Source organism: Larus michahellis, chromosome 2 (assembly GCF_964199755.1).
Source record: "Larus michahellis chromosome 2, bLarMic1.1, whole genome shotgun sequence".
Taxonomy (NCBI): domain Eukaryota; kingdom Metazoa; phylum Chordata; class Aves; order Charadriiformes; family Laridae; genus Larus; species Larus michahellis.
Genome location: NC_133897.1, coordinates 26,410,670 through 26,434,794, shown reverse-complemented (window position 1 = coordinate 26,434,794; position 24,125 = coordinate 26,410,670). Strand labels below are relative to the sequence as shown.

At 38.4% G+C, this 24,125-nt stretch overlaps 1 protein-coding gene across 1 annotated transcript; it reads left to right on the top strand.

Annotated features, from left to right (window-relative positions):
• Positions 1-34: 34 nt before the first annotated feature.
• Positions 35-21,773, top strand: KRIT1 (KRIT1 ankyrin repeat containing). The gene is made up of 18 exons (XM_074574657.1): positions 35-146; positions 1,205-1,274; positions 2,157-2,275; positions 2,674-2,833; positions 3,562-3,654; positions 4,551-4,680; positions 6,710-6,953; positions 7,243-7,358; positions 7,783-7,926; positions 8,965-9,121; positions 9,407-9,514; positions 11,376-11,532; positions 13,825-13,976; positions 14,562-14,728; positions 16,821-16,908; positions 18,604-18,810; positions 19,124-19,240; positions 20,027-21,773. Exons 3-18 carry the CDS (start codon positions 2,174-2,176, stop codon positions 20,093-20,095), a joined length of 2,211 nt encoding a protein of 736 aa, XP_074430758.1. The 5' UTR covers positions 35-146; positions 1,205-1,274; positions 2,157-2,173; the 3' UTR covers positions 20,096-21,773.
• Positions 21,774-24,125: the final 2,352 nt, after the last annotated feature.

The following is a 24,125-nucleotide window of genomic DNA, read 5'->3' as shown; positions in this document are numbered from 1 at the left end:
GGATCCGCCGAGCCGGGGGAGGGAGCGGAGCGGGGCGGGGACGGGGCGGAGCGGGACGTGGACGGGACGCGTCTCGGGCGCGGGGCCTGGGCGCCGGGAGGATGCGGCGGGGGAGGCGACGGCCGGCACCACCACCACCGAGGAAGGTAAGGGTGCTCCCGAGGACGCGGGAGCCGTTCCCGTTTCGCGGGGCTGCGGCGTAAGCCGCGCTGTGGGGGCCCGTCCGGCTCCTGGGCGCGGCCGGGAAAGTTCGAGGGGCGCTTCCCGGCCGTGAGGCGCGGAGCGGCGGACTGGCTGCCGCCGCAGCGGGAGGCGCTGGCGGCACGGGGCAGCTTCCCGCCAGTCTTGCTCCTCTGTCGGCCACCGGCTCCCTCCTCGCCGTGATGAGGCGGGGTAGCGCTGTGGGGGAGGCCGAGGCGGTGCGACTCGCTGTGCGGGGCCTGCGTTCGGCGGGGCGGGCGCGGCGGCCTCCCTCGCCGGGGTGGTGTGGCCGTGTGTCCCAGGGCGTCCCGGGATGAGGAGGAAGAGGGGGAGGGTGGGGCCGGCGGCGCTGGGAGAAGCCCGACCGAGGCCCGTTCTGTAGACCTGCACCCATTGGGACGGGGACGTGTAGTTGGACCCTGGGTTTGGCCAGAATCAGTTGGCTGGTGGTGCCTTCTGAAGCTGGTCGTCTTCATTGTCACAATCTTGCAACCCCGCCCTTCTCCATCGTCTGGTTTTTCTTTTCTGGAGTTATATCGCAGCTCTCGGGGCTGGCTGTTTCCCAGACATCCTCACCCCACCCTGGATTCAGGGCAGAGCACTGGCAGAGGGAGTTCTCCCACTGCTTATTCACCTGCGCCATCACCTGCTGCCCGGATGGCCCAGTCCTGCCTGTGCAGGGCCCTCCACACCGGCCTGTGACCCAATTCCAGTGTATCCCGGTACCTGTAAGGAAACCCAGGGAGCATGCCTTTTCCAGCTGCTCCTAAGTGATGGTTTTTTCTTCCTTTCAGAACATCCCAGCGTATGAGCTCTCACAAGTCACCACGTTGCTTATTTAATGCTTCTCAGTACTACTGTAGTGCAAATCAACAGATGTTTCTATTCGCATGTTACTTTCCAAGTACCACCATTAAATCATCTTAACTAATGTATTTATCTTAACTGAAGGGGAAAATGTGCATGCTGTTATTTATGTTGGGTTTTTCTAATATGTTTTCAGGTAGTGTGATCTCAGCAAAAACAATGGACTAAAAGCATGAGAAGCTGAAGACCTGTTTCTCCCAGAAGAGGTGAAGAAGCTAGAAACAGTAATGTTAAAAATCTTTGTGGAGGGATTAATCTGCAAAAAGCATGTGCTTACTGATGATACGGAATGAAAGGGGGGTTCATTTGCAGATGAGGAAAATGATCAGCTAGAAGGTGCTGATGGCCAGACATGACCTTCTTTCTCAAATCTAACACGTGAAGTGATTTAGCCTCAGGAAGTTTTCCCTATCATTTTCATAAAATGTTGTGATTATAGGAATTGTCACTTTGTGTTAAACAGAAGGGTAAGCAAAGTTTTATGTTAAATCTAAAAACCTCTGCCTGCTTTTTGCGAAAACTGAAGACATATTCCTTTCAGACGCTCTGTGTTCGAGTGAGTTGTGCACCAGTTTGCAGCCCCACTGAAGTAAAACTAATTAAGTGAATCCATATTATAGTTTATTTTTATCAGCTTTGTTACTTGAGCTGTAGGCAAGACTGTTCTACTGCCAGGGGTGGGGGAAAGGAAAATCAGGTATTTTCTTGAAATCCCTGTGGAACTGATAGAAATGCAGTACTTTGTCATGGCACATTTTATAAATTACGGTGCTTGTCACTTTAGAATGGTTTGCTTTTTCAATTTCATATATTTTTTTAGAGTCCTAAAATTCTCTGGCCTTTTGTTTGGTTTGCAAAATGGTGAAGATACTTACAAAGTGGAAAAAAATATACATTATTTTGATTTTAAAAGTGGGTTACGGAAAAAGGTTATTTGTATTAAATCTATGTGTGTAGGATTTTTCCCTTTCATGAAAAGGAAGCAGAACAATTACCACATCCTGAACTTTAGCATGCTGTTGGATTATTTTTTTCTTTTTTTTTTTTTTCAACTGAACCTTTACTTCCTGTTTATTCATTGTTTCCAGTGATAAAATAAGGAGAGATGGGAAACCCAGAAAACATTGGAGATGCGTATGTTGCTGTGATTCGTCCAAAAAATACTGCTAGCCTGAATTCTCGGGAATATCGAGCTAAATCATATGAGGTAAAGCGATTTAAATTTTTTTATTCATTTTTTTAAAAGTTATTGTAAATATATAATAATATAAGAGAATATCTGACAATAAGATTGCTTAAATAATGTCTATGCAGTGCTCCATCCTTATGGTATTTGAACACTTCATAGTTTTATAAATGTTTGTGGTTCATTTCATTTCAGGGTCTTTTGCCCTGCGAGCTGCTCAGTACAAGGGTGCAGCCTTGTCTTTTTAACCCTACTGTTATGGAGGTCATTCTGACTTCACCATCCTGCTCCTCCACATTCAACACTTCATGAATTTTGTTACTGCTTTTACCAGTGGTACAATAAATATCAAAAAAAAAAAAGTTCTGTGCTTGTTTCAGTTGTGCTTAAACTCCTTTGGTTTCATTATTGTTTCAAAGATTTTGTTGCTTGAAGTTCCCATTGAAGGCCAAAAGAAAAAAAGAAAGAAAGTTTTGCTGGAAACTAAATTGCAGGGAGGCACTGAGATAACCCAGAGCATCTTGGATTATGTATTAGAAGCCACCAAACCAATTTCACCAGCCAATCAGGGTATTAAAGGTAAAAAGATTTTAATCTGATTTATTGTTGATAGCTCTATAAAAATATTTTAAAAATTAAATGGACATGGAACGGTTGTGCAAAAGCATGAAATTAGTTTTAAAAAGGAAGATATGTTTTGAGGTTCATCAAAGAAGTATACAGCTAAGATCTTTAATTTACCTTTGTTTCCCTTTACCTGTTTAGAGAGTTTTAAATTGACTCTCTCAGAGGGCCCAAGCATTAATATGCACAGCTTAGTGTGGCCACTGCTGAAATATGCAGCAGAGGTCAGAAATGCAAACAAAATGCTGAATTCTGTAAAGGCAGAAGGGAGGATAACATGGAAAATACTGTCGTACCATTGCATGAAGAAAGCATTCATCCTAACATGGAATACAGCATGCAGCTGTGCTTTCCCATTTCAAAAAGAATCTTGTTTAACTTACTTGGGGGTGAATGCTACAAAAAATCAGGAATATAGAAAAGTTGCTATGAAAAAAGGGGTACAGTCATGTCATTTTTCATGTTAATGGGTGTATACGTCTTTATGTTCTTTATTTTTTCATATGTATTGGGATTGTCTTAGCTTGCTTTAGATTATAGCTCATAATAATCATAATTTTCTTCCTAGAAATTAGGAAGATTGAGTCTGGTAAGCTTTCAGATAGCCAACTCTAGATTGGTTGGGTTTTTTGTTTGTTTTGTTGGTTAATTAATTATTTTGGTTTTTTTTAATACTGTGCTAGGAAAGCGCGTAGTGTTAATGAAGAAGTTTCCTCTTGACGGAGAGAAGGCAGGCCAGGAAGCATCACTTTACATTGTTCCAACTGTTGTGAAAGGTAACACTGAGCATAATTTATGAATGTGCACCCATTTTAGCAGAAGTCCAGTTGAGGGTTAATGAAAAATTTTTATGAATATGCTATATGGCTTTTTATGTATTTAAGCGTTAAAAGTTGCATTCAGGTGGAAACCTCTCTGAATACTTTAAAACTTGAAAAAGTTACTTAAAATTAAGGAAAAAACCTTGGGTTTAATGTATTGCCTTTGTTTCTATAATGATAGCACACTTTTATCTTAAGCTGTATTTGTTCACTTGATTATATTTCAAAACATATGCATTAACTTGTATAGAATTTACTGAATGCAAGTGTAAGAAAGACATCCTATTCAGTCCAGTGTTCTTCACTCTAAGAAAAATGCTTATTGAAGTCTGTAAACAGTTTTGTTTGAATAAGGAATGGTGAAAAAAGTCTTTAGAAGGCAAACTAAATTGTTTGTCAGGAAAGTATTTTTTTAAAAAAGCCTGAAGTAAACGTCTCTCTGCTTTTGGGGAAACTCCTTCGTTTTTGCCTTACTGATAGGCCTTAAGGATAAAAACTATGAAATAAATAGCATTGTGGAGTTACCAACAGCAGTAAATACCTCTTATAGTCCTGAGTCCTGTTCTTTTTTTTTGGCAACAGTATACATTTAATATTAATTATTCAGATGAAGCTGATCACACTGATGGAATAGTAACTGAACACTTTAAGGTTTTTTAGGCTACCGTGTTGAGTTGTGAATTGTTACATAAGGATTGCATATAATTTCTATCAATTATCATTAGGAAAAAAATTAAATTAGTCTAAAGTTACACTATACTCTCAGTTAGGAGCGTGTAACTACAAAAGATACAGAAGGGAAAATATGATTCTTCTCATCGATGCGTCTTCAGAGTATGTTTCCTTTTTAGATAATACAAAATATGCGTACAGTCCTGGATGCCCTGTGTTCTACTGTTTACAAGACATCATGAGAGTCTGCAGTGAATCCAGCACCCATTTTGCCACGCTTACTGCAAGAATGTTAATTGCCTTGGATAAGTAAGAAATGCCGTCATTAAAAATACATTGAAATAGAAGTTAAATGAGATCATTTGTAGATGTAGCGCATAGTTTTTATAGCGTTCGCATGATTAAAAAGGAAATTGTTGTGATATCATGTTATTTGCTTCATGTTTATCAGAAACTTAAACCTTGACAACAGATTTCTAAGTCTTTCTAAAAGATTCTTTTTGCAAATCTTTTGCTTATCTAAATCAAGTGGCTTTTTGGAAGTTCTTGCTCACAGTGAATGTTTTGCAAAATCATGTAAAATACAAATGATTAATCTTCTATATGTGACATAATTTGCGTCTTTAAGAGTATTTGCCAGAGTGTAGCAAAAATGTCCTGTTAATTGTATACCATTAAGATTTGCATTTAAATTAAACCTCCCTTTAGAAAGGGAGTGCGTCTTCCGCAGCTACACAAATTTATTTGCAGTAGGGAATTAACTTTTGGAAAGGTGATTAGTTGTTTAGCCAGATTTATAGTAGTTTGAAAATTGAATATGTAAGCAGTTTTTTGGTCTTTTTTATGTACCCTTAACAAAGAAACACGAGACTTGCTTATGTATGAACTTCCTTGCATTCTTAAGCTAGCTGAAACTCTTGGCTAACATGAAGAATTTTAAGTTATAGGCTATTACCTAAAAAGGTTCTGTTTTACAGTTTGTTAGTAGAGTCATAATATTTCCTTGTATACCGTCATGCCAGTCGTATTTATTTGCTGCTTAATGAATGGCTTCAGAATTTAAGCTCTGCTTAAAATGTGTTACGAGATTTACAATTGTGGCAGAAGCCTTTGAAGTATAATAGAAAATAGTTTATATTGATTATTCTCTATGTACATAATCTGAAACAAGACTTCTCAAAGATTCAAACCACCGTAACTAATTTATATGCCAACTGTTCAGAGAAAATGACTGAAAATGCCTCAGAGAGGCAAGAGGGTGTCTAATGCACAATGACCACAATTCTACAGTCCTCCTCCTTCCCAGCAGGACCATGAATAAGTGAAGGGAATATTGCTTTTGCAGCACATGATAGCCTGGATCTGGGTCTTAAAAGTCCACAGTCTGCCGTCTTTGCACATGGTTCTGCGCCAGACAAGATCCACGTGGTCTGTCAGTGGATCTAGCTTTCCAAAGCATGTACCTCTCTTTCTTGTATGTGTCCAGGCTAAATCACTAAACGGAATTTATTGTATTCCAGCAAAGTACATGTTTATCTTAAGCTTGTGAGAAACTACACACAGAAACCTAAATATAAACCTGGCTTTAGACCTTAGTTAAAATGTGCCCCATTCAACATAACACTAAAATAACTTAGCAGTTCAGTGAAAATATATTTATCCAAAAATTGAAATTAATAACTTGTTCTGAGCCCTGTGTTATATTGCCTATGTGGCAGGAAAAAATGCAGCAGGTGTACAGTGCTGACTTTCTCCAGTAGCTCAGAGTAAGAGGGCTCTAAAGCCTTTCTATACTGTCAGTACGAGTGCACTTAGAAGAGAATAATCTTCAGCACAGCCTTGTGAAAAGGCGGGTGGGTAGCCTATGTAAAAGAGACTTGGCAGTTTGGAAACTGGACCTTCTGGTTTTTTACCTTTTCCCATCTCTCCCTCATGAAACACAGGTACTGAAACTCAACCTTAAAAAAACTTCTTTAAGTTTCAAAATGTATATGTTGAGAGTAGTAATACTGATAAACTGAAAGTAAACAAAAGGGTGACATGTTAGTGTGGTTAAGTGTTCTGGCTATAACCAGTTTTAGTCTTACCTTAGTTTATAATTTCCTTGTCTTCAAGAGTTTGCATCTGCAGGAAATGTGTTTGAGCAAATACATTTGGTTAAAAATTTCATGTTTGGGGATTAATTTAGTGCTATAAAATTGGCTGCGCACATTATAATTAACATTATTTTTTTAATTATCATACATGTGACCCTTAGTCAAACAAAATAATGGACAGATATGACCAAAATAGTCCTTTTCTACCTGAAAATTAATTATTTGGCCATTCTCTTCTGCAGGTGGTTGGACGAACGGCACACCCAGTCTCACTCTATCCCAGCTTTATTCAGACCATCTCCTCTTGAGAGAATTAAAACAAATGTAATAAACCCTGCCTATGCTATAGAACCTGGTCAAACAGAGAACTCATTACACATGGGCTATACTGCCCTGGAAATAAAGAGTAAAATGCTGGCATTGGAGAAAGCAGATATGTGTATCTATAATCCTTTGTTTGGATCTGACCTTCAGTATACCAATAGGGTAAGGACTATACTTTCATTTTATATTTGTGAAACATACATACATTTCCATTTTACAGTTAATTCATTTATTTGCTCTGAGTGTGTGCTTTATGCCTAATATAATCAGATTTCTTCATCACACACTTCCTGCTAAATGGTTTTTCAAATCCTCACATTTGAACACCATTCTCTTTAATTACAAAATGTTACTGTCATAACAAAAGAGAATATCCAGCCTGGATGGGGGATTGTTTAGCCAAATCTCAGTAAGATATTTTTTCAGTTGTGTTTAAATTATGTCTTCACAGGTTGACAAAGTGGTAATAAATCCGTACTTTGGCCTTGGAGCCCCAGACTATTCAAAGATTCAGATTCCTAAAAGAGAAAAGTGGCAACGTAGCATGAGCAGTGTCACAGAGGACAAGTATTATGTTATATTCCTTTTTCATTAATGGATATTTTTGTTTTATTACATTATAGTAGTACTTGGTAGACTTGGTCAGAATGAGATTCCTATTACTTCAGGGCTTTACTGTATAAATACATATTTAAAAAAAATTCAATTTGAAATGTCTCAGTACTGAAACGCAACAATTAAAGGAAAGATCAAGAAAGGTTTAAATTATAAACATTAGGGAAGCGTTTCTTAGCATAATGAATACAGCTGTGGCTTGACAAATGCATGATGAAAATACTAATTGTGTGAATACTGGCACATTTTAGATGCATGAGTGTCATTTTTATTCTTCATGTAGATCTACATTTAGTGCTATGTTAGTAATTTTAAAAAGGTCGATCTCAAATATTCTGAACTGTATTTTCCTCCTGTTTCCCCTTTTAATTCATAGGGAACACCAGTGGGTAGATGATTTCCCTCTTCACCGCAGTGCTTGCGAAGGCGACTCTGATTTACTAAGCCACCTTCTGGATAAAAAGTTTTCTGTTAATCAGTTAGACAGTGACCACTGGGCACCTATCCATTACGCATGCTGGTGAGTCAGACGAATATAGTTTTGCCAATCAAATGCATTCTTGCTATTATGATTCTTTAGCGCTAATCATTTATGTAATTTATCATATGGGCTCAACAATGAGAAATCATAAAAATGCTAGGCTTTTTACACTTTGACTCTAATGTATGTTAGTGTTAACCTTCTGGAGAGCGAAAGATTGCTTCAGGTTTTGAGATAATTTCAATCTGAATGGTTTCAGAGGAGACCAACGTTTGTCTGTTGCCTCTAATCTGTCCTGAAGCATCTGTTCTAATTCCTTTTGGAGACACTGGGTCTAGTTTAGCATGGTAACTTTTACACTCTTTGTTGGTTAAAGGCCGTGAGCAGTTTTGCAGCACAGCAATGGCTGAGCTGAGCACATTTTGGTGACAGTAAAGCTTTGAGTGGGAAGCTGGACTAGGTGATCTACAGAGGTCAACTTGTCTAGCTATAACTCTGTGATGATTTCATTTGCAAGTGCTTGAGAGCTTTCCTCAGTTGTTGTAAAAATGCGTTTGTTTTATCTTTAAAGATAGTCTTCTGTATTTATAGTAGTGTCTGATGATATCAATAACATGAAAATCAAATTTGGCTATTAAAAAAATAATCTGATTTTTTAGCATTTGTCAGAAAGTTTGCATAAACAGTATACATAAGATTTACTCATCATCAGCGTGAGGAATAAGAGTCCTCAGGATCCATCTGCATGAGAATCAGAAGCTTTACTCTGATTCTCACAGGCAAGGCTGAACTCTGTTTTGCCATGACTGAATGGCAACTACCCAAACTTAGCTAGTTTAAAGCAAGGTTCAGTTTGTCTATAATTAATCCAATAAATGGTTACTAGACCAATGGTTACCAAAGAATTGCAGAACTGACGCTAATTTCTACAAACTTATTAATGTTCCATTGTTTTGATGTCATTTCAAAGCTAAAAACTCTTGAGCATGGAAATACGCTTTTCCATATTTAGGACTATGTGAAAAAAGATTTTATTTTACAGTTGTTGTGTCTCTTCTGCTTTAAACCTGTCTGCAGGTATGGAAAAGTTGAAGCCACTCGAATGCTGTTGGAGAAAGGGAAATGCAATCCAAATCTTTTGAATGGCCAACTTAGCTCTCCTCTTCATTTTGCTGCTGGAGGTGGGCATGCTGAAATAGTACAGATTCTACTAAATCATCCAGAAATTGACAGAGTAAGTTCTGTTTGTGTATAAAAATAGCAGTTTTAGCAACAGTTTCTAGCTTATGTATGTGAAATATTTTGTGTCCAGATCACAATGTGTAAACACAATGACCCTGTTGAGAGATTACCAAAAAATGGTTAAATATTTTTCATTACCTCTACTTTTCCCATTGTATATCAATTAAATGTTTGAACCCTAGGATCAAGGATTTTAATTATCTCAAAAAAATGCTTAAATGTTTACCTGTCTCCAGTGAAAACAGTGTATTATCAGTGTTTCTGTTTATGTTGGTAGCACATTATGGATCAACAAGGAAGATCTCCACTGAATGTCTGTGAAGAGAACAAACAGAATGAGTGGGAAGAAACTGCAAAACTGCTGAAGGAAGCCGTAAATAAACCTGTATGAGGTTATTTTCTAAGTAGCTTAAAGTTTATATTTAATTTACTCATAATCTTGTAGAAGAGCTAGGCTCACTTATAGCTCTTATTGGAAATGTGCAGTACACTGAAATTCTTAGTGTAAATATCGACAAGCGGACATTTTGTCTCTTTAAATGTTTCTGTCTATATTTATTGCTCAAGAAATATATGTCAGACTTTAAATGTGATGTTTTGATTTACTTTCAGGAGCATAGAACCATAGGGTTGGAAGGGACCTCTGGAGATCATCTAGTCCAATGCCCCTGTCAGAGCAGGGTCACCTTAGAGCAGGTCACACAGGAACGCGTCCAGGCGGGTTTTGAATGTCTCCAGAGATGGAGACTCCACCACCTCTCTGGGAAGCCTGTTCCAGTGCTCTGCCACACTCAAAGTAAAGAAGTTCTTCCTAGCATTACATCAGCTACCCATTTTGTATCTCCTTTTGATCGCAGAACCACTAGCTTGCTTTACGCATTGTCCTATGTTGATAAACACGAGCATTCAGCTGGCTAAATGTAGGCTTCTACAAAATAGGCTTCACATCAGTGTAGGCTTTCTTAGCAGTCAGTGGAGATCTAGCCAGGATAGTAAACAAAATTTACGATGCAATTCCTGTCATCCTGAAGTAGATTTAAAATTAGACAAATGATATAAAAACACTTGTTTCTTTTCTTTGACTTCAGATGCAACTTGTATCTCTGTAGGTAGGTGGCAGTAAACCTGTCAGTTTTCAAGAGGTTTTAAATTATCTTCATTTCACTCTATGTGAATGAATCTCCCAAAATAATTAATGAAGGAATTGACCCCCTTTATTTTAGGGATCTTATGCAGTTGATCAAATGGTATCTGTGTGTCTAATGACTCTAAAAGACTAACGCACACATTTTAAGTAGATTTCACAGCGTAATAGGTGGTATTATTTTGTCACTTATTACTATTGAATTAATACATCAAAATAAAAAAAAGATATAAATTACAGCAATAGGAGTCACAGTAACTACTGCAGCAAAAATAGACTTGATGTTTTCCATTCCAGCCTTATTTTCAGTCAGTTGTCATTTTCCAAGGCATTAATTATTTTTTTCCAGAAGTTTTTAGGATTGATGTCTCAGTTCTTGACAACTAAGTAGATTTGAAGAAGGGAAATAACAAACTCCCGCAACTTTTTTATTCAAGCAGCTGAAACATTTAGCCTGTTAGATGAAAACAAGAAGTTTATTTGATTTATGACTTGGGTGTATATTCTTTAAGTACCTTATTTACACATAAGTACGTCTTTCAGAAGACATACTCTGGGCCCACATGCAATTCAGTGAAAGCTAAGGGAGTTCTGAAGGGGAAATTATTTATTTTTAGTAATACTATAGAAGTGCTAAAAGATCTTAGTGAGATTTTATTCTTACTGTGCTGGGGTCTGTGTAAAGGGTGGCGCTTCCCTCTGAAAAATAAGTCTTTTTAGTATAGACTAATGAGGGGAATAATTCATAACCTGCCAGTAATAGTGAGGTGGATGTTTTGGGATATGCATAGGCAGTTGTGCCCAAATCCCTCAGGGAACTTCTAAATGTCTACTTGCCTTTGAGTTCAACAGAACTGAAGTCCTCACAATATCAGTAAGATCTTTCTTGGAGTTATTGTGGTAAGAAGCACAGTATAAGAACTTGCCTAGGACATGAAACAAGACTTTTGATAAATAGTAAATATGCAGGAGTTGTGCAGTGTTCTTTTACTTAACAGTATGGATGTTGCTGAATTATGGTAAAATTGCTTTCCTCTTCAGAAGCTCCAACAGAAAGGATTTTGACAAGTTCTTTGTTTAATATGCTTACATTTTTATGTAGTATGAAAAGGCACGAATTTATCGTATGGATGGGTCATATCGCTCTGTTGAGTTGAAACATGGAAACAATACTACCGTACAGCAGATAATGGAGGGGATGCGTTTGTCTCAAGAAACTCAGCAGTACTTCACTATCTGGATCTGTTCCGAGAACCTCAGTAAGTAATAAGATCGTTGTACTTGAAGTTTATCATAGTTTTGTTTTTTTTTATTTCTGCTTGCCTTTAGAAAAAAAATAGTATTTTCTCAGGAAAATAGGAAACGTGCTCTCTGACAATTCTGTACTAACCTCTTCCAGTCAGCTTTTACAAGCCATCCTTTCGGAATTAATTTGTATCTAGACTGCCTGTTAATACACTTTGCCCTTGCCAGAGACTCTGTAATCCCTGTAGGCCTCATTCTTCACATCTTTTGCGTAGGGAGTGAAACCAATTTTTCTATTTCCTCTGCTTAAGCTTTCCTCCAGTAGATCAACTCTCAGCCTTTGCAGTCTGATCTCTCCAAACTGTGCTTTCAGAGCTACAGAGAGACTCTCCATTTTGGTACCCCCAATAGTTCTGACCCCGTGACATCTAGAATGTATTGCATCTAGAATGTTTTTCACCTAGGAAGATGGGGCTAGTCCAAATTGCCTTTCTGTTACGGGGCACCTTTGCTGTCATCGTCCTTGCTGCTAACTTACCCTGATTTTGGTGTTATTTTTCTTCCCAGAGTATCTGAAATTGGGTGCATTTTACCAACATTTAATCGATTTAAAACAAGTAATTAAAGTAAAGCTGATCTATGTTTCTTCATTAGGCCCTTTAATTATATGCGTTTTCATGTGTTTTGCACCAAAATTATTTTTGATAAACAAGTTTTCAGATATATTTGATGGGAGGGAATTCTGATGCAAAATGTCATTACTACATTTGCTGTATTTTTTGGTATTTCTGATGGGAGTAAAAAGTATATTGTAGTTTGAGATATGTAGCAAAAGATAAATAGAACCACAAAAGAGTCAATGATTGTGATTGTGTTTTGTGAGAAGACGTGGTAAACAATACTGCTGCCACAAGATAGCTATGGGACACATTATAATGGATTTACAAAGCACAATTCAGGTCTGGTAGGTTACTGTGTTGACAGTACCATTAACACAGAAGCCTTGCATTCAAAATTTTATTTACTGTTGTCAATCATCCACAACAGTGGCATTGTTACTTTTTTTTTTAATAATCTATAAATATTGCAGGAAATCTTTTCTTCATTCTTTTTTAATCTTTTTCTCCCAGTGTCAGGCCATTTGCCTTTTTACTTTGCTGTGTGCTATGTGACTACTGTAGCCCTCAATTAAACAGAAATGTTTTTGTCTGCAAGAAAAGGAAGTGTTTGAGTGTTGAAGTCTTGCTGCTTGTGCCTTTTCTAAATACATATGTCATGTTTTATTCAAATCATTGAAATACTACCCTTGCATTTGAGGGGAAGAGATCACTGATAATGTTGTTTGTTTGAAAACAAGTAATTCTCTAGATGTTTAGCCTAAGTTTGAAAATTAGTCAGCTTCTGATTTACGGCTTCAAACAACTAATGGATGAGATTCATTATAAAATGTATTTCTTGCAGTTTGTGTACAAATATAAAGACCATAGTTTTCTTGTTTGTAGGATGGATAATGCTTTTTTGTAGTTGAAGGTAAGGTGGATAAGTTGAGTGAACAGATTATTCTCAGTGAAAAGATGTTGCTCTGTGACGTGTCCTTTGAGGTTTTTCATACAATGTGAAATGTCACAATGTAAAAGCCAGAGCAGTGAGGATGAGCCAGATGCAACCTTCTGGTTCCTCACTACTAGAAAACAGCCAAGCAATAGTCGCAAGGACCTGCAGGGTAAAGTGAATGAGCATAACTGAAGGTAGGGACTCTAGTACATAGTAGGACTGTAGCTGAAAGCTCTGTATTCATTTGTCAGCTCTCATATACGCACAAGAACATGAAAGATTGAATGACTGTAGCCTGTTAAGAATCAAGACATTTTACAGATTAAAAAAGAATGTCTGTTCTGAAAAGATTATGGGTTATATATCTCCAAAAATGGCAAATACATTTATAAGATAAACTATATCTGTATTTTTCTGTCACAACTAAGATTATTGGACTTTCTCCCATAATACTTGAAAGAACAGTCTGTAATGTTTTATTATTGTGTTTTTAAGGTCTGTCTTGGTATTCCATTAAATCTTTAAATACCACTTCACTAGTGCATTTAGTGAATTGTTGGTGAGAATTTTGTCAATAAATCCATATTTTCAAAACTTTTTACATATAGTAGTTCAGAAAACATAGGGAAAAATGTTTGTTAATGAGTCCTCAGTTTCAGATACTCTGGTTTTGGTGCAGTATTTAATCATATATATGTGTGTGTGTTCTGGGTTATTCTGTTTATTTATAAAAAAATCCTGTTATTTTTCAGGCCTCCAACTGAAGCCATATCACAAGCCTTTGCAGCATATTCGAGATTGGCCTGAAATATTCACCGAGCTGACAAACTTGGATCCTCAAAGGGAAACTTCACAGCTTTTCCTGAGAAGAGATGTGAGACTTCCGCTGGAAATAGAAAAAAAGGTTTGTACTGAGAAGTGATAGCATGAGTTCATGGTCAGAGTCAGAACACTTTGACCATCAACACTCGGTGTGTTTAATGACTGGAGTAATTTCCAAACTTATTTTCTCCTTTTCTGTAACAGTTTGAGTCTTCAGGTTCCTCCTCTCACCTTCCCAGCTGTCTGGTTTCTCATAAGTTTGTGGGCCTCTGTCTCTATCTGTCTGTCGTACAGCTGAAAACAGCCTGCCCCATTTTCTTTCTCTTCCTTGTGCTGTGATTTTTCAGATATTTAATTGGTCAATTTCAATGGGATTATTGAAACATATTATTCAAAATGGATGCATGGGTAAAAAAAACCCCACAGATGTCTGTATTTCTGTGAATTTCTGTTTAGGTGTGGTATGCTAGTCACGTTTAATTTGTAAATGTGTTAGATCAGTGAAGTGTTGAATTAAATCAATGAAAATATGTCATTTTTTCTATTACAAAGCATTACTAGAATGTACAGTTCAGTCAGGATCACACCTTTGTCTTCTGTCTCCACGTTGGTTTCTAAGCTCATTTTCTTTTACAAAGAAATCATATTATTTAAATCTTTTCAACAGATTGAGGATCCGTTGGCTATTCTTATCCTTTTTGATGAAGCCAGATATAATCTACTGAAAGGTTTCTATACATCACCTGATGCCAAACTGATCACACTGGCAAGTCTGCTTCTACAAATAGTCTATGGAAATTATGAGAGCAAGAAACATAAACAGGGCTTTCTAAAGTAAGTATGTGTGTTTAAAACTAAAAAGTATGGGTTTAGATTAAGTAATTTTAGATAGCACTTAGTATGTAAACTCAAATTTTAGGTAGGATGTATTTATTATTTTTATCCATCACTGAGCTCAAGTTCAGAGTAATTGCATAACCCTCATAGCACTAATAGAAGCTGGACATGGAGTCTGAAAAATATATTAATCTTAATTATTACAGTCCCAGGCAGAGAGATGGAGGTTCTGTAAGTCTATACTGAGATTCAGTAATACCGAAATGAGTAAGAGTATTCATGTGGATGAAGATTTTTCACAGGACTGAGATTTCGGACAATGCTGAAGAAACCTCTTACTATGTGCAGTTAGATCAGCTTCAGGGACTGGCTATCCGCCCTCTTTGAAGAAGACAGACAATGCAGAGATATTATTTCTGTTCTCTCATTTGTACGTGAACTGCTATACTAAATTGGTCAGAAATGGAGCACCACTAGGGCTCTGCCAGATGGTGCTTTTCTCTCCCCTTCTCTCTGCTTGCCAGCACAACAGTAGCTGAGCTGTTCTTGGTATGGCTTTTTCCTCCCACGTGCCTTTCTACGGCAGTATTTGAGCACATCAGGATTCCAGTTCTCTATGGTGTGTGCACCTTCCCTCCACCCCCTACCATCTCCCTCTCAATTCATTCATGTAACAGCAGCTGTGCTATTCTGGAATGCTGCTATACTTCCCATCTCTTCTCATTCACAGCATCAACTGAGCTGTCTTGGCTTGCTTTTTTTGGTTGTATTCTCAGCCATCAGTAAATCAGGGTGCATTTTCTGCTACAGTTAAACGCTGATGTAAGTGTGGGTTGACTCTGAAAGGGCTGGCTGTACTGACTGCACTTGTTCATTCCTTTCTCTTCTGCTAGGTGTAGAGACTGCAGCATTACAGAGTAAGCTAGGTGAATGAGCCCACTGAATGGAAGATTTTTCGGTGGGCTGTTCAGTCGGTTCAGCTGTTAACCCATCTTGTCCTGCAGTTACGCAGTTGGTAGATGGATTATAAAGAGAACTGGGTTTAAGTGGGACTGCTCGCCTGCAGGAGTCTGCAGTTAAACACGGCTGGGTTTAATACAGAACTACGCCCTGCTGAATCCCAGCAGCTGCAGGGCTGTGTTCCTTTCCACACTGAGGCAAACCAGCAGTGTGGTTCTCAGTTGCTCCTGCTCAATGGAAGTGTTTGACTCTATATACAGGACTAGTCTAGTTTGGGCCAGATAAAGAGCTTTGTGGACGTTTGGGCATGCTTTCCACCCATATTCAGATGAAGACGTTGGAAAATATCGTGCCCTGTTCTTCTTCAGATAGATGAAGAGATGTATATTCTGAATTTTCTTGTCTTTAACAGAAATGTTTATTAAAAGACAGATCATTATATCCAGGCTATTGTTGGTATGACCTTAAAGATCTGGATGCATTGTCCTGTGCAGGGTTTTTGCTTGGCACATCATATGTGCAGTTACTGACTAAATAGATGGCATCACTGGATTTTTGAGACTATCTTAATTGTGCGTAAAAGCAAACTAGTAAAGACTTCCTTTTAGTGTTTTTTGTATTCTGTGTTTGGGTTTTTTTTTTAAAGGCACTTTATATAAATAGCTTCACTTCCATGTCATATAATGTATAACTTTAATGGAAATTAATTAGGCCAAGTCCTTGGTGGTGCTGAATACAGCAGTGAAGGGTAAGCTGTCATCTTTTCTGAGTATGTGATATTCTGGTGTAAATGGCTATTTGTATACAAACTGGCTTCCAAACTCTAATTCACCAAACTGGTCTGTTATCAAGTCAGAGTCATGTGCTCTGCTGCAAGCATTTCCTCTCCCTGCCATGTCCGGGATGCATAACACAAAGTGTGTAACACAAAGCTGGATCTCCGTTAACTGAGAATCACGCTGTATCTTAGGAAGCCTCAGCTTACATCTCAGGAAAGCTTCTCAGCTGATGAGACAAGATAAAGTAGGAGCTGACTGTCTACCTCAATACGCGACTTGAAGATACAAATTGGCAGACGTTGTTCTTTCTTCTTACTTTGTTTACTGATTCTGCTTTGTTTTTCTCTTAGTGAAGAAAATCTTAAATCTATAGTACCAATCACTAAACTAAAAAGTAAAGCCCCTCATTGGACAAACAGGATACTTCATGAATACAAGGTGAGATAAATAATAGAAAATCTTGTCTTAATGTTTTTTGGCCCTTTGGTTGACAGTTAATGAAGAAAAATACTGGTATATAAAGCTAAAAATGTGTATGTTCTGAATTTTTGGGATGGGTTGTTGGAATGCTGGTTTTCTTGTGTACTTAACAATTGATCTGTGTGTTAGAAGCAAATATAATTGTCATCTGTTCATTTATCTTCCATGTTCACTGTGTATTGGGGATACCGCCAATTCAGGCATACATGTAAAAAAGTCTGTCTGACTTCTATTTTCACGTCTGCTTGTAGCCATAGATCCACAAAGTCCTTTTTGCCCGTGTAACTTCTATGTTAGGAATCTGATAGTGCTGCTGTTGCGTGCGTGTGCGCGCACACAAACTCCTTTGACTAGAGCAGTTAATTGAGCAAAAATTTTAAATGTCAACTTGGCTGCTTCTATAAAAGACATTGAACCGAGGGCTGTGGATTCCAAATGGGGTCAGAGGGACCTGGAGATTAAATTTGTGAACTTCATAAAAAATTGTGGAAAAAGTCAGAGGTAGAACTATACTGACTGACATGCATCACTAACGGTAGCTGCCAGGAAACACTGCAGAGGCACCCAGGGGATGTTTTCAGGTCTTGCCCCTCTTTTGAGATGAGATTACTCAATCAAAAACTTTCTCTTGGTGCCTACACCTTTTTTTGACAGAAATCAGCAGATCGTTCCTGTTCTTTCTAATACAGATGAAGTAGGGAATGGTGGTGGTCTTTCTAAGACTACAATATAGCATAGTAGTCTCTACGCTTTCTTCTATCAGATAATATGTAAGAATGAGCATATCTTTCTTAACTTGAGCTCTTAGGCCATTATTTTGGGGTATGCGGTAAGGGGAAAGGATTTGCAATCACTTGTTCCAAGATATTAATATATTTTACGTTTTCAAAACGACTATGTAGAATTCAGATAAGCTGTAGTGCAGAGTGTGGATCCAAAGAAGTTGGTCCCATCCAACACACCCACCGTTATGGCCCCCTGACTGTTCAAGACTTGTGTTCTCTCTCGTGCCAGTGCCTTCTCATCTCCTGTGTGGCCCAGCCAAGATTTTTGTTTGTTAGGGTACTTTACATCAGTCTATTTTGAGGCGGCGGCTCTCTAGCGATCCTTTGTTGTGACTGTTTCACTCTACTGAAGAGGAGAAACAGAGGCCTGTCTCGTTCTGAATGAAGGCTCCACTAAAGACAAGAAATGTGCACCTCTGTTTTGCTTAGAAAAGAAAAATATCCATGATTTTTGGGGAGAGGTACTTGCTCATCTTACCATGCCTCACTGGATTGGACCCCTTAAAGGAGGAAGAATGCTCAGTTTTAAGGATTGTGATGCATTTAGTGTCAGATGGGTGTGTAGCTGCTTATCCCTGCTAAATCTGACGTTCTTCTGAGAGAGGCAAAATTGTGGGGCCCTGCAGAGGTTATGTGTCTGTGGCTCAGATTTCTGAGGCTCATACATGCACCTGCTTTCTGTCTCAGTCTCTTTTGGCATCTGAACCTTTCTGTGCCTCTAGGGTTTAAGGTAGATGTAGAAAATGGTTGCTGGGACAGCACTTTGGGAATACCTGTTTAGTGGGTATTCCACTAAATAGTGGACTTTCTTCAAACAACCACAACTATTTGGGAAGAGTTGTTGATTGCCATTGTTCTTTATTTCTAGAATCTCAGCACCAGTGAAGGTGTAAGTAAAGAGATGCATCACCTTCAGCGCATGTTCTTGCAGAATTGCTGGGAAATTCCTACTTATGGAGCGGCTTTTTTCACAGGACAGATATTCACCAAAGCAAGTTCAAGTAGCCATAAAGTCATCAAAGTGTATGTAGGAGTAAACGTAAAAGGGCTGCACCTCCTCAACATGGAAACAAAGGTCAGCTTAAGTGAACTGCCAGTGATAACTGTTAAGCTTAATACTGTTCTCTTAAATTCTTTGTGCTACTAGTCATTTCACATCTCACTGTTTGGTTAAACTTGACTGTGAAGATTTCCAAGATTTTGGTAAGATCTTTATAAGATACTACTAATAGAAAGCCTTGTATTTTTCCACTTGACTACATAAGCTACAATTAGATTGTGAAAAATACTGTTTTAAGTCAGAGTCCTGTCTAAGCGAACTAAGGAAAATTCAGTTTGTAAGTATGGAGAATATTTCCTGAGTGACAGTTTCCTGCATTTCATTGTAGGCTTTACTCCTCAGCCTAAAATACGGTTGCTTTATGTGGCAGCTGGGAGATGGAGATACGTGTTTTCAAATCCACAGTCTGGAAAACAAGATGAGCTTTATTGTGCATACCAAACAGGTAAACATTGTCATTTATCCGCCATGTTCAATTATTTTTTTTTTTTACACTAGATAGATGCCTCATCTCTCTTGAGATTGACCACCCTTTTACAGTATAAAAGAAGCCCAAGCCAAGCCCCCACAAAAATGATCTTAAAACTTTCTTTTTAATATTTTGGAATGTTTGCTTGTTTTCCTAGTATGTGAAGCCTTTAGGGTTCAAAATACATAAAATGCATCTGTAATCATTAGGGTAAACTTTTTTTTTAAAATGAAACCGTTTGTTGCTTGTGCCCAGTCCCTCAAACTGCAAGGGTAATTCCAAATATGGCAAGAATCACAGAGTTAGAGCTGGTAACTTTGCTATCAAAACTAGTGGAGTTTGAGGCTGGATAAAACTGAGGGTCTGTAAAGGCCGTGTTATAAAGCAGCTCCTCTGATTGCTACCAGCAACTTTTGATAGTGTTTGTGGATGTCTAATGGATAACGCTTGTTCTACCCGTAGTCTGCATCAGTGGTAATATGCCATGTTAAAATGCATTGTGACAAAATTACAGCTTTGAGTATCTTGCATACTGTGACAGTAGTTGCTTTTGATTCTTATGTATTAAGCTGGTTATACGGGACATAATCGAATATTTTGAAAAACACTTTCTGGCAAAAATCTAGGCTTTATTTTCCTTATTTCTGAAATGATGCAACTTCTAACTTACTGTTTTTATCTACCTGTATTTGTCATATACTTAAGTTAGTTGTGTCATAATTCTGAAATGCTGCTAGAATTTAATTGTATACCTTTATATAGGCGGGTCTCGTCGTAAAACTTCTGATGAAATTAAATGGCCAGTTAATGCCAAGTGAAAGAAATGAATGACGGAAATGAACAACAGTGACAAAACAGCATTTTATGGCTAAGCAAAAACCCGCTCGTTTCTCATCGTAACAGAAGACTTCCATGTACATGAATTTTACACAATACAAAAGTCAATTTGTACAGTTTTTTAACTTTGTACAGAAGCTGCATGGTTTATTTTTTTAAAAAAACCCTATACAATATATCTATTATTTTTATAAATACTTTTGTGTTTCATATATAAGCTATTGTAGGGCTTGAGCTTAATGAATAGAGCTAATGAAATGTAAATGGTTTACTGAGTTGGACGAGCATGAATCAAGTAAGGCTTTTGTTCCCAGAGGCCTATGGGACTACCAGTGCCGTTAAGCAAGTCTCAGTACACCTGTTTACCTTTCGTGTCATTCTGTGAAACATCAAGAAGGTTGTATATGTTACAGTATTTTGTAGACACACTTTATTTTTAAGATACTGTTGATAAGTATGCTTAAAAGCCTCGTTAGACCTTTGAGCAACTACTTTTGATAAACTCTTGTTTTTTATTTGTTTTCTGACAAACGTTATAGCTGGCTTTATTTTTACTCGTAACTTTCTCATACTTTGTATTCATATTTATTCTAAAATATTGCATGAGGATGTCAAAAGGGAAATACTTTAAATAATTCAGAAGCCATATTAAATGTTTAGCATGCTTGTTTTTTTAAAAAAATGGATTTTTACTTTTGCTGTGCAATACAAAATGTGTATATGGAGGAGGGGGAGATACAGATTTACAAATGAATCTTACTCAGAGGACTTCAGAAAGTTTAATAAATCTTACCCTGGAGTGCAACACATTTGCAGTAACGACAACTCATATAGGAGGTACTAAGTTATTTCTGGTAAACTAATTTTCCTACTCATTACTTCAGTTTCTTGAGGCTACAAGCAGTGCAGGATGCCGGAATGAAGATTTATAATGTAAGGAAGCCAGATGGAGTTTGTAAGCATTCTGCCTGCTCTTTGCAGAGTCAGGATTGGGTCTCAACAGGCTGGGTCCCAAGTGTAAGGTGGGACCCTATGCAGTCTGAAACACATTCTTGTATGTTAAAGTAGTATCCATAAAACAAATCTTTAAAAGTTCTGGTTGTATTTCAGGGTTTTAAGTGCACTTGACTATTTCTTCCATGTGAACTGCATGCTAAAACAGTGTGCAATATTTTGTAAAAAAGTTAAAAAAAAAAAAAAAATTAGCACCTGCCTCTAAGTTTTCAAATAAAAGTTAAAATGAATGTTAGGAACTGCTGTTGTGTAGTAACTTCACTCATACCTTACTACTAGTAAGTGCAGTTTAAGAAATTAAAGTAGTAAGCAGTTAAAAAAAGCAAACAGGAGACGTGTATTTTGTAATCTTCTTAGCAAGCTATACTTTTCTACTTAAACTTCTCTGGCACAAACAACAGTAAATTTTCATGGATTGTTATATTTTACTTAAGGTAAATAATGCAACAGTCAGGTCCTTCATAATGCATCCTTGCTATTACTTGGCACTGGTATCGGAAATACACTTCTCTACATAGCACTTTGTTAAAAAAAATAGAGGAAAAATGTTAAAATGTGTCAGCTGCATATTTAACAATAGTATTAATATGCCTTATTGCTGTATAGTTCTTTCTGCTAAATTCTTATTTATTACTACCTAATAAATTGTTTGCAATAAGTCATGTTTACTGTTTTTTATTATTGCAGCCAGCGTGAAAGTGCCATCAAATGTCTTACCAAGCAGGTGTTATTTCCAAACAGCAGTATTTTGTAACAGGCTCATCTTTGCAAGATCAGCAACATCATCAGAGAGGATCATAGGGAGGGTCCTGTGGTGACTGTAAATTAAGGAAGTGCATCTCGGAAACTACTCAGGAATTCATCAGGAAAACTGGAACCTGATAGTCACGGCAAACCAAATGTTTGCAGATGTTGCGTGTCAGTGGAGTCGTTAAGTAGCGAGAGCCCAGTTACGCAGTCCTAGCAGGCTTCTGGCACCTGGTACATTGGAGTTTCCACTGTGTTGCTGTGAACAAGGAAGGTGAGTACAATTCTTTCACCTAAAAGTGGGGAAATGAAAACTCGTAACAGAGAGAAGTCCCACACTAGAGAGACCGCTAGTAACAACCTTCCTATCTGCACCAAACAAAAAAGGAAAACAAGCTGCAAGAACGGCAAGTCTGAAAATTACGCCTTTGTAAGCAAGAGATGCTCAGCTCAACTCTTATAGCTTAGCTAACAAGTACTTTTTAAAAAAGTGAGTAACTATAGCTGATGAGGAATACTCCAGCCAGGCAGCGTAAGGCAAAATAGCAACTGAAAATTTAAAACAGTGAAAAACAGGCACAATTTTATCAAGTGACCTAATTAATCACTAGACTAGCGTGCTGACCTGAGGACTTTAAGTGCAGGCCTCGTTTCGGGCGAGGAGTGGACCCACCAAATATTGGGTGCCTTTTGCCATGGTGAAGCAAACCTGTGTGATTTGAGATTAGTGACCGTGTTGCCAGGACTTGGTGCTGAGATGGGGTGCCAGCCTCCTTTCTCCCCCATCGGGACCTGTTTGAGTTCAGGGGCTGCTTCTGCCTTTGGCATGGGGAAGGCAGTGGCTTGTCCGAGAGGAAGGCATTGGTCCTGAGGGGAAGCCCTCAATGCAGCCCAGATGTCCTCCTGCTGCTGCCTTGGTGCCAGGGAAAAGTTACTCTAGAAAGGCAGGGGTCTGCCTACCATTGTTAGCTCACAGCCAGATATGCTTCAGAAAATAGGCTGTTACTGAAAAATTGCAGGTACAGCTTCAACAGAAACAGCATTCATGGCTTGCAAAGGTCCTGCTTAACCTTTAAGCTTTTTTATTAATGTGGGGTAGGATATTATAATAACTTTGTACAACTTTACCCCATCAGCAGAAAGACTAATATTGAACTAGGAAAAAATGTAGATGTATTTGAGGGACTCATGTTTGAAGACTTGTAGGTAGATTTATACCATCTCACTCTATAAGGGAAGAGGAAAAGATGAACTAATACCTTTGGTTTGTCAAGTGAGGCTGGGAAAACACTGTTTATGATGATACATCTCTAGTAGCAGGAGAACAAAATTTTAATGTAGTAAATTAAAAGTTTAAAGCAGGAGGAACATACAAACAGCTCTAGAGAACTGCGGAATGTCTGCGAAGCTGAGCAGTGTCATCAAGCAACAAATCACACATTTCTGATGTATGTTTTGTGATCTGTAGTCTATTTTCTGGAAAAACAAGGTATTAAAGTGGCAAGCACTGCCGTAAAATAATGCCTTTTTTTGGGTAAACAAAAGTGGGAGACTTCGTAAATGTGGAAGAAGTCTAGATTTTTATCAAGATGTCTTAGAAGTGCTAGCTCAGTAAACGTATTACTCCACATATGTTTCACTTGCGAGTTTCTCCCCATGCAACTTTCTCCCCATGCATGTTTCTTGTGTTTATCTCCACCTGAGTCCATACCCACATATGTTTATTCCCGTGTGAGCTCATACCCACTTGAGCTTTTCCACAGGTGAGTAGATCCCATACGTTGTTTGTCCATGTGACTTACCCCCATGTGAATTCATACCCACTCATGGTTCTCCCATGTGAGTTCATACCCACATGTGTCCACATCCACATGCATTCACCCCCCCCACAAGTTCAACCAACGTGTGGCCTTGCGAGTTCGTACCCATGCATGTTTCTCCCCTTGGAAGTTCACTCCCACACCTGTCACCCTCACATAGGTACGGACTTGTGAGGGGCAACCACATGTGGGATGAACACATAGAATCATAGAATTGTTTAGGTTGGAAAAGAACTTTAAGATCATGAAGTCCAACCATTAACCTAACACTGCCAAGTCCACCACTAAACCATGTCTCTAAGCACCACATCTGTGTGTCTTTTAAGTACCTCCAGGGATGGGGACTCAACCACTTCCCTGGGCAGCCTGTTCCAGCACCTGACAACCCTTTCAGTGAAGAACTTTTTGCCAATATCCAATCTAAACCTCCCCTGGTGCAACTT